This window comes from Fringilla coelebs, assembly GCF_963513975.1.
Source record: "Fringilla coelebs genome assembly, chromosome: 6".
Lineage (NCBI taxonomy): Eukaryota > Metazoa > Chordata > Aves > Passeriformes > Fringillidae > Fringilla > Fringilla coelebs.
The window spans coordinates 35,191,101-35,201,610 of NC_140034.1; the positions used below are offsets into that span (position 1 = coordinate 35,191,101).

The window sequence follows — 10,510 nt, forward strand, 5'->3', positions numbered from 1 at the left end:
GCTCCTCGTTGTTCAGTAACAGGAGACTTCTCGGTAGTTGGCATTTGCTGGTGCTGTGCTTAGAGGTGGGCAGCCAATCCTGTGCAATGGGGGAATTCAGTGCAGCATTCAGGCTCTTTCTGTGTCCATTTCTCTGCTACATATCAGGTCTAGAGTCAGCAAGGGCTGCCTGAGATTTCCACTTAAGGAGAAGTTCCAAGGGTGTTTAAAAGTAAAAATGTGACAGAGGCTAAAAAAACATCTGTATATGTTACCTAGTTATAACCTCCTTAAAAGCCAATTCCTTCAGTTCTTTTCCCTGTCCACTCTGAAAAAGATGCTATGTAAACACTTGGTTTCTTACTTAAAAAAAGTTTTAAGAAATTATTTCAAAAGTTTCTTTATTGATGATTTTTTTCTCATGTCTTTTCATTTGTGTTTATGAATGTATAGTCACACACTCTGTCCTGTCAGTCTCCCTTTCCCAGCACTCCTACCACAAGGCGTGCCTTGCAAAGGACTTTGTCAGATGAGAGTATTTACAGCGGTCAAAGGGACCACTTCTTCACCTCCCGGGCCTCGCTCTTGGACCAAGCCATGCCAAATGATGTTCTGTTCACCAGCACCTACCCTTCTCTCCCAAAGTCGCTGCCCTTACGGAGACCATCCTACACTTTGGGAATGAAATCACTTCATGGTAAGTGGATTTCCCGTTTTTTGACTTCCAGAGGAATCCTTTATGAATCATCTTGGGGGAAAATGTTTGTTACAGCAATTTGTAGTTGCATCTTTATTTTGCTCAGATGAGGACTGAAAACGTCTGAAAATCACTGAAATGTCTGAACATCACTGAAAATGTAAAAAAGGACAGGAATTTAGTTTTTTTCCCTCTCACTTCAGTGGGTGTAAGATGGCATGACTGGTCATGCATTTGCCTTGTAGAGGGAACACAGAAATTTGCCTCACTGACTGCAAGTTTCTGTCATTTCTTCCAAGAGTCACCTAGATCAGTTGGACCGATGGACAAATAATGTATGCCTGGTTATCCACCAGAGAGAACTTAGTGTCAGTTCCTTATTGTGGGAATATGGGAACAAAATATGATTGGGAAAATGATACAGAAGTGGGTAAATAGTAGTGGGCATTTAGAGACACAGCTACACCAGATACAGCTTTTATTGTGCCAACTGTTCAATTGTTTTTAAATTAATTCCCTTATCCTATTTATTTTACAGCACTTTACTTAGATTAATCACACAGTTAACCAGAAAAAGTTATTTGTAAAGTGCTGTCAAGAAGACACTCAGCTTTCTCCCATTAGTTTACTGAAAAGTCTCAGTATGATTATTTGATGGGTTGTGTGTTGCTGCACGTGAATGTCACAGTGAGAAATGGAATTTTCACAGGTTCCCACTGTACTTCATAGCTGAGTGTGTTTTCCAGAAATAGAGGTACATCTCAGGGTAGGATTCTGCAATGTTTTCTGAAGAAGTACATATCTGCTCTGATTTATTCATGTTTTAGTATGTTTCAAGAGGAAAATGCAAGGCTATCATTAGATTCAACTCACTATAGTGGGCCCTAAGCACAGTCTGTATTTAGCTACACAGGATACATTTGACAGTGAAAGCTGATGAAGAAATCTATTTTAAATTCTTTTCATCTGACTGTGATCACCAGGCATCAGTTTTCAGTGTTGAACCTGACTTTTTCCCGAGCTGTTGTGTCTGTATAATGTGTTTCTTGCATAAGACTTAGGAAACTGAGCTCTTTTCCTTTCTATTTTTTATATGCACTAAAATAACTTTGCAGACTTGGTTATGCTTGTAACTGGATAGAGGATTTGGTTTCTGAGGGCTTGGGGTCAGAAGATTAATGATGCCCCCAGAGTACAAGTGGAAAGCTGCACTTTGTCTCTTTTCATTTAAATGCTGTATTGTCCAAAAAGAAAAAACTACAAAACCTTCTTTTGTTATCATGTTCTCTTCCACCCTAAACTGATAACTCCTCCTAGCCTATAACCTTTCTACCTCTGTCAACAAATCAAGATTTTCCATTTTTTATAAAATGTAGGAGCTGCATGATAAAAGGACTAGCTATTTGATTGGCACACAAATTGTCTTCCCACACACACTTCGCTGAGAAAAGGATTAAATAAGCTAGATATTTAGTACCACAAGTATTTGTTGGCTTCCAGTTATTCAAAATTCTTTAAATTCAAAGATTCCAGAGCACATCCATTTTTTTAGAGGAAAAACATTGAGCTAAAAATGCTCGTATTTGTTCATCTGCCTTAACAATCCAACTCACATTTTTAAAACAGGTAGCTTTTCAAATAGTTAGGTTTTCATCTAATTGCATGTATCTTTTCACTAATTGGAAATATTTTCATGTTAACAACCTCCAAGATAACTGTTTTGAGAGCTAAGACAAGAATCCTCAGCGTTAATAATATTGAATGTAACGAAATAAAATGTAACAAAATTACATTTACAAAAAGTAAATACACACAGACAAAAAAATCAAGATTTCTGAGCAAAGAAGTGAATGCAATGTAGCTTTCTTGGTCACTGTTGCCCAGGCAGCAATATGATTTAGCTGAAGTTCTTAAGAATGATTTTAGTTATTGAAGTTACACAGTTATTAGACTATCCAAAAAAAAAAAAAAAGCGGGGGGTGGGGGGGGGGTGGTGGTGGTTGAGAGAGGAAATAAACAACACAACTCAGGAATTTTGGGATTGTATCCTGCCTGTCACACTGTCTTTCTCTTCTGGATGATCCAAGCTGAGTCTTTTCTCTAATCTTCTCAGCAGCTTCCTCCCTTCCTTCTCACCCATACATCTCTCTCTTCTAATACTGCCTACAAGGTTTTCAGAACTTCTTTACATCCTGACAGAAAGCATGAGAAAGGAAGTTGTTGCTTCTGAGCTCACACAAGTGACCAGGCATTGCACATTTTTTGATTGTCTAGCCAGTAAATTGAAATAAAGTAGATAATTCTTGGTTGACCGTTTGGTGTTGCCCTAATTAGTGGTGAAAATCTAAGTATTTCATTTTGTTGTTTTAATTTGCACAAAAATTTACAGGGATTTTGAATCCTTCTTTAAAGCTTGCCAATGCTTTTTTTCCATAGTGAGCCATGTAACAGCTTACAGGTGGGTGTGGCTACTTGTTAGTAAAGATCTGAAGGTTTCACTGAACTGCTGAGGGATGTGCAATGCTCTGGAAGTAATTTTAAGGGTTTTCTTCTGATTCATCTTGGTAGGCTTAATTCAGCTCCCATTGGTTTACAAGATTGTAAAGAGGAAGGAGAAAACCTCACAGTTTTGGGTTGGTTTTTGGGTTTTTTTGGGGCACTCAGCTGAAAGGATTAAGGCAAGTTAGAAAGGAGCTGAATGTGCTGGCTTTAGAAAACTGCTTTGTGAAGGGCTGTATCTGTTGAACTGCGATTGATCAAACATTCCTCTGAATTTTGGCTGATTTTGAAAAGTGCTATGCCAGAAAAGTTAAGAATAGGGTATGCAATATATTAAGAAAGGAATTTTCAGGTATTTTTACCTATGGAGTTTATAATCTATTCTGCATTGTTCCAGGAGAGTTTTCTGCCTCAGACAGCTCCCTCACAGATATCCAGGAGCAAAGACGGCAGCCCATGCCAGACCCTGGTCTTATGCCATTGCCTGATTCTGCCTCTGATCTGGACTGGTCAAACTTGGTAGATGCTGCCAAAGCTTTTGAAGGTAAGTTTTCAGAATACAACACTTAGGAAGCTGGTCTTTGTGCATGCTTCATTAAGGACTGTGGGTTTTGTGTTTGTTTGGGTTTATTTTAATCCTGACTTTTAGTTTTTTTGTTCTTAATTTTCTACTTGGTCTGAAGTTTAAGCTCATTTAAAATACCGACTCAAGTGTCAAGAGCCTGAAACTTTGTATGTAATACTCAGATACCATTTCTTTTTACTGGAAATCCTTGGTGACATGGTTTGGCCAAATCTTTGTGAAACTGGTCACTTTTCATTTCACGTAAAGCAGTTGCAGGCAACTGGTGTGGGAGAGGCACAAAAGTGCAAAAGTCAAGTCATATAGCAGGGGGAAAGCACACTAAAGATTGCTAGCTTACTGCACTAGTGAGAAGTACATCTAGTGCAGCTGAGGTTTGCTACAAGATAATTTGGGAAATACGCCTTGTTGGTAAATAGTTTTTCATTGCCTCTGCATGCCCCGAAGATGTAGATTTGCATGCAAGTGTTGTTTCATCCTATGGCATTTTCCATCTCCATGACACTTGGTAAACAGAAGTGCCTGTTCCTAATATCTGCATAGATGCTGTCCCACCTTCATGGAAGTGTTTTTTCACTTATCTTGAATCTTTTAGACCTTATTCAGCATGGTAGGAGAAGTCTGTGAAGTAATTTGATTTCTTGGCTGTTCTCTGATAGTAGCCTTAGATTTCATTAGGACAGTGGGTGTCTCTGAGTGTTCAAGGTGTACTCATGTCCTCTGCTCTGTTGCTACAGGAGTCGTAGGAGCAGTTTGGCTCAAATTTCTCCTGTGCAGTTTTGAGAAGAGTATTCAATGTAAGACATGGTCCTCAAGAGGAGATGAATTTGTAGTGATGGTTTTTTCATCACCACATATGGGTGAAACTCAGGTTTTAACACATTTCCCTGCAGTTGGCAGTTTGTCTTCAAAGGCTCCCCTGGTTTTTGGTGGGATTTATTTGACTGTCCTCATTAACCTGAATCCCTCACTCAGTAGGCCCCAGACTCACTTGTGTTTCTCTTCAGAAGTGTGAACACAGGCACTGTGGTCAAGATAACAAACTGACAGCTCAGATGAAAAAAAAAAAGCTGGAGTAATGTGTTATCTGGCAGCTTCATCTCACTGCTATAAAAATACATTCAAATTTTACTTGGAGAGGGATCTCAGTATAATTCCATTGGTGTTTGGTTGTCTGGTCTCAGTATAATTCCAGCCTCTAGTCTCTGACAAGTGCCAGTAGGAATTGACACATACCAAGAAGCCTAAATTCTGATTTGTGATCCTGAACACCTCCTCTACGCCACTGATTGGTGTAGAGCACAAGCCCCTGAAGGTACAAATTGTGGTATCTGTATCAGCTGAAAGAAAAACTGCCTGTATTCCTGAGCTACACCAACCTGTAGTATAAAAGTTTGCCAAACAGAAAAAGACAATACTCTTTTGTTTCCAGTGAGAGCCCAACAGCTGCTGAGGTTAATTTATTAAGCTAAAGTCTTTATACTGCTGTTTGTCACACCATGTGACAGTGTTTTAGAGATGTGTAAGAACATTTGAACAGTTACAGGACAAGAAATAGACACACAAGGCAGGAAAGAGGTTTCATGTTTCAATCTGAAAACATTTTATAAGACATAAGGAAGAAATTTCAGGTTCTAGAAAATTACATTGGTCAAATTGCACACAGTGAGCTTTTCTTTCCTCAAGATAAAGGCATTCTTTGTAGAGTGAAAGAAGCTAAATATAGTTGCTCAGTTATTGGGTGGTATCATGCAGTCCTACCCAGGCATATCTGCACAGGGCTTCTTGTGCCACAGCTAGTACTCCCTGGCTTCATACAGTGGCACACCTGGTGCAAACACTTGCACTGCCAGTTTGCTTCCATCAAGTGGACATTGGTATGTTATATCATCAGTTTACCTTGCTTGAAACAGACTGAATTTGGTGAGATGCTGCAGTGTAGCTGTTGTGCTGTGCATGAGCAAATAATCATTACTGCTGCCGTTGTTCTCTGTATGTTTGCCTTCTCAGTTCAGCGAGCTTCATTCTTTGCTGCTGCTGATGAAAATCACAGACCTGTGAGCGCTGCTTCCAGCAGTGATCAGGCTGAGGACCAGCTTACTGCACAGATAAAGCCTTATACAGGGTAAGTAAATACACCAGATGTGCAGGCTTTCCCAGCTACAAACCAAGGAAAAGAGTAGGGATGTCTTCATTTGGAAGCCATCTCCAGGCTTCATGAAGTAACTCTTCGCAAGTTCTCATGAAGATGGAATTAGGAGGTCAAAATAAAAGAATTGTAAGTCCAGTTGAATCTTTTTGCAGATTTTTTCTTGTCTGAGATGTTCATGAAACTGTCCAAAGCAATGGTAATTCAAGCATATACAGTGAGTTCAAGTAGAAAGGAGTCAAGTGATGGGATCACCCCAAGTAATCATGAGTTAAATTTGCTCTGTTGTTTAATGTGCTGCATGTGTTCCATGTACTCTTTATTATGTTCATTTTGTGACTTCTTGGTGCACACAAATGCATACCTTCATAAAGGCACTTGGTATAAACAAAGCTTCTAGCTACCCCATGTGAAGACAGTAAATCGTATCGATACCCATTCTTGTTTCCTGCTTTCAACAGTAAAGAATCCCCTCCAACTCTCGCCTCTAAAGTGGACCAACTGGAAGGTTTGCTGAAGATGCTGCAAGAAGATTTAAGGAAGGTAAGCATTTCATCTACAGAAGGATTTATAAGACATGTATTTAGTTGTTGCTTGGTGGTGCTAATAACTGTGTAATCCTGCTTTGCCATGCCTGAGCCTGTGACAGTCTCATCCTGGTATGAGAAAAAGACACTTCTTTGCTACTTTTCTCAGGCTTCTAATTATGCACGGCTGGGATGGGGTGTCTGAATTTGTAGGCGCTTGATTCCTCTGCTTAAATTAGGAGAGTGATTCACAGTACCTCCTCTCCTAATTCAGGTGACACTGCTTGAAGTTAGTCCATAAAAACGTATCCTGCTGATGAAAAGTTGGCAGTGTTATCTAAACCTGTAATTTCTGCGGTGGAAACTTCCTGTATTGTTTTTAGTCCCTTCTTGGTCCAAGAAGGATCTGCAGTAGTGAGATGAAGTCTCCTAGCTGGGAAAGTGTTTGCAGGAAGAGTCCCTGCCCTTTACTTAGTTAACCATCAGCACTTGGACATACAGAACAGCTCGTGGCCAATTTTATTGGACCACCTAGGGAGTCAGCTTCTGTATTGGGATCTAATACAAAGAAATCTTGTTCATGCAATCAAAACATGGGCGAGGGAACATCACTAATGTCCCTTGGATATAAACCCATGTGTTACTGCACATAAAATCCTTAAAAAGAACGAGACTTTTACTCTCTTAAGAGATTTCTGCTGCTTTAGATAGGTAGGAAGCATGACCTGAAATTTCCACTAAGATCTGTATTTTTCCTTATGCCTAAGGAAAAAGAGGACAAGGCCAGCCTTCAGGCTGAAGTGCAACATTTGCGGGAAGACAACTTGAGGTTACAGGAGGAATCCCAGAATGCAACTGAAAAGCTGAAGAAATTCACCGAATGGGTTTTCAACACAATTGATATGAACTGAGAACAGTGTACGGGGAAGGAAACTATCTGTTATGAATATTATTACTGGGACTTAAGCTTTAATGCCACCTTAATTATGACATGTGAAAGTATAGTCAGAGCAATTCCCTGTTCTTCATCCTCCAATAACCCTTTTTTGCATCTCTGCGCGCACTCAGAACAATTGCAGATCAACAATCAATGTCTGCCTTTTGTAGAAAAAACAAAGTAAATAATTTTAAAAAGGTAAAATAAAAAAATAAAAGTTTAACTGCTAAAATGTGAATGTCTATTTTTTGCACATTGTCTCTTTATCTGTTATGTACAAAATTATTTGGAGGCCAGGATCAGGCTTGCTGTTCCATCTGCCTCTGTTTCCATTAACTCCTTTCTCTCTGTTTCAGGTAATCTGCTTTTCCTTGCAGCTTTGGCAAATATTATGACATCTAGAAAATTAGAAAGAAATGTTTACTTTACTGCTCTTCTAACATTGTTTTCTGAAGTATGCCACAGACAAGGGGATGTAATGCAATGTTTTAGGTGTCTCCTTAGCAGTTTGCGCTTGGTTACTAGTGCTACCTTCCCATACATTGCAGAGAGCGCGTGTCCGTAGTGTGTGGTACAGTACAACCAGCATCACAGCTTAGAGAGAGACTAGAGAGGTGAGCCATGGGTCAGGCATAATATCACGCATCGATTGCATTAGCATTTCTGATGGCCTTTGTTTCCTGTGGAAACAATGGCTACAAGGACCTTTACAAACAGCAAAACTAGGCATGCTGCAGTTCATACCACATCAGGCAGGCTGAGACATAAGCAATCCAGCAACAGTGCTCAGTTAAGTACAGCACCCTGCCCCTCCAGGGGAGTCTGGTGCTTGCATACGTGCAGGAGACTTAAGCTGAAGTTGTAAAGAGATTAAGATTTTTTTTTTCTTCCCCCTGAAATGTCACCATATAAACCACACAAACTATCACTGTGTACCTGCCCTCCCATTCTGTTTTCCTTGCTTTCTCAAATCACAGCAGATTTGAGAAAAGTTTATTTCAAGTTGTGTTTTGTTGCATGACAGATCTTATAAATCCTTTATTATGGAAGATAGAGGAATATGTAATGGGGAATTAGAGAAGTGTATTTTTCAAAGCACTGGGACGGGATTGGAGCTCTGAAATCCTGAGTCCTCAGTGAAATGTTCTCTCATGAGATTTCCCAAACTGCTTCATGCCAGCAAAGTTGATTTCTTGTTCTTTGAAGGAACAGCTAACTTGCCACAACGTGTTACCTCTACAGAAAATACCTTTTAGGTGTCAAAATACAGCTTTTAAGCACCGTGATCTGCACAGGAATTGAACTGTGCAGTGTGCTGAGAAACCTTTTCTACTCCCTTCTGAGGATATAGTTACTACCTTAGTAAATATTGCCTTCCATAAAGTGCAGTGTATTTGGGGGTTAATTTTGAGAGCATCCTCTCACTCCCCTTTGTCACATTCTCAAAGAAACAGATTAAAATCACCCGCACAGTCTTGTCAAAGACTTCCATGCTCTCTTCAAATCCCTTTTTCACAATCTTTAATCTTGCTGCACACAAGTACACACTACACTTCAACCTCAAACTTCATTTGTGATGCTAATCCCCATGGAGTTCTTCTCTAATGCTTTGTCATGGAAATGGATCTCTTTGGAACTATTTCTGGAGTGCTTTTGTAAAGGTTGAGAATGTCTTGGGTTTTTTAATGACTTGTATGAAGGAGATTTATATAATGCCTGATATTATTTGTAAATGGGAAATATTGCTAACATCTCTGAGCATCCTGAAGTCTTGCTTTTATTCTCTTTTATTTTTAAGTTTGGTTTTATTTTATTTCAAAAAATATTTTGGGACTTGGGGCAGACTATTTATTAGAGTTTTGCAACAGAGTTCTTCTTGTATGATGCCACTGAAGGCTACTTGTAAAATTCTGACAATAAAACTCATTTTAAAGGTTCTTCTAAACCATTTTCTGATTTTGTTGGATTTGTTAAGACTTTCCAGAGTGTCCATTTCTTCCTGCTTTCTTCATGTACCACTTTTCTCAGTACTTATTGATACAGGAGTTCCATTCTCTATTAGATTCCTAATTTTTATCCCTTTGAAGGCCATTACTTGGTAAGTAAAAAACACTTCATCCCGTGGCTTTTTACTTGTATTATTGCACAAATATATCTTCTTCCCCCATTTATACAAGGGTTTGCTACCTTTAACAGTTGCTCTGGGCTTCACCAGAGTGATGTAAAGGAGAGGCAGTGGGGTTTTTTTTAAATTTATCAGGATTTTAAAACTGACTTGGACTGAAGCTAATTTAGGTGAAAACCAAACTGTCCTAACACATCTACCTAAGGATACACAACTTTCAGCATCCCAGAGCCAAACCTGCAAGCGTGCAACATCGGGTTTTAGGTTTGGGAGGGTGGGGCAAATAATCCTTTTTTTTTTTTTTTCCTAGATCTCCATCTTTCACTTGGGAGATGACATTGGAAGTGTTTTGAGCAGATGTGGTTTTGGCCCACTGGATCAGCATTCCACACAGCTCAAAAATATGGAACTAGGTCAGTCTGCAGGAAAGTGTTTTCCAGGTCACTGAATAAATCCCTACAAGGCATGTGGGGAAAGAAAATTCATCTCTTTCTAGCATGAAGTTACTGGACCAAGAGAACTGTGAAGCAGCAAGAGTGAATAGAAACATCTGATGAAAAATTGAGGTTGAATCTTGGAAAGAAAACTAGATGCTGTCTTACCATTTGTAATTGGATCCTGGTAGCTGAGCTGAAGGAGAAAGCTTCCTTCAGGTCAAGGAGTTGCCCTGTCCACATTCATAATGAATTCATGCTAGAGGTTCCCACACTCCACCACACACAGTGCTAGGTCAGCCTAGACCAGGGCAGGATCCAACTTGCAGGCATCTCCTTGCAGCTAGAGGAGTGACTAGCCTCAGCAAAAGGTGGGTGGCTGTGGGAGCAGTGTGGGTAATAAGGACAACCTCCCTGTTTCACCCATTTCTCCCAGAGAGTAATTTTTTATGTTCCTGGAAACAATTTACTATTCCTTGTCTGCGTTCCAGTGCAAAGGTGCTGTTTCCCTGTGACAGGTTTTTGGATAGCTGGATGTGGCTGGTACAGCAGCAGCAATCTGCCTTCTTTCAAAATCCCC

General features: G+C 39.8%; 1 protein-coding gene across 6 annotated transcripts in view; it reads left to right on the forward strand.

The window, feature by feature from the left end:
* SIPA1L1 (signal induced proliferation associated 1 like 1) overlaps positions 1–9,278 on the forward strand; it is a 199,622-nt gene extending 190,344 nt beyond the window's left edge. For 4 of the 6 annotated variants that reach the window (XM_084208669.1, XM_084208668.1, XM_084208671.1 and 1 more), the window contains 5 exons: positions 433–676; positions 3,573–3,719; positions 5,769–5,883; positions 6,369–6,450; positions 7,202–9,278. In XM_084208669.1, coding sequence (XP_084064795.1) covers positions 433–676; positions 3,573–3,719; positions 5,769–5,883; positions 6,369–6,450; positions 7,202–7,345 — 732 coding nt within the window. In that variant the 3' untranslated portion in view covers positions 7,346–9,278. The remainder of the gene's footprint in view (positions 1–432; positions 677–3,572; positions 3,720–5,768; positions 5,884–6,368; positions 6,451–7,201) is intronic. The other 2 variants (XM_084208672.1, XM_084208673.1) reach the window with 1 other exon arrangement.
* Positions 9,279–10,510: the final 1,232 nt, after the last annotated feature.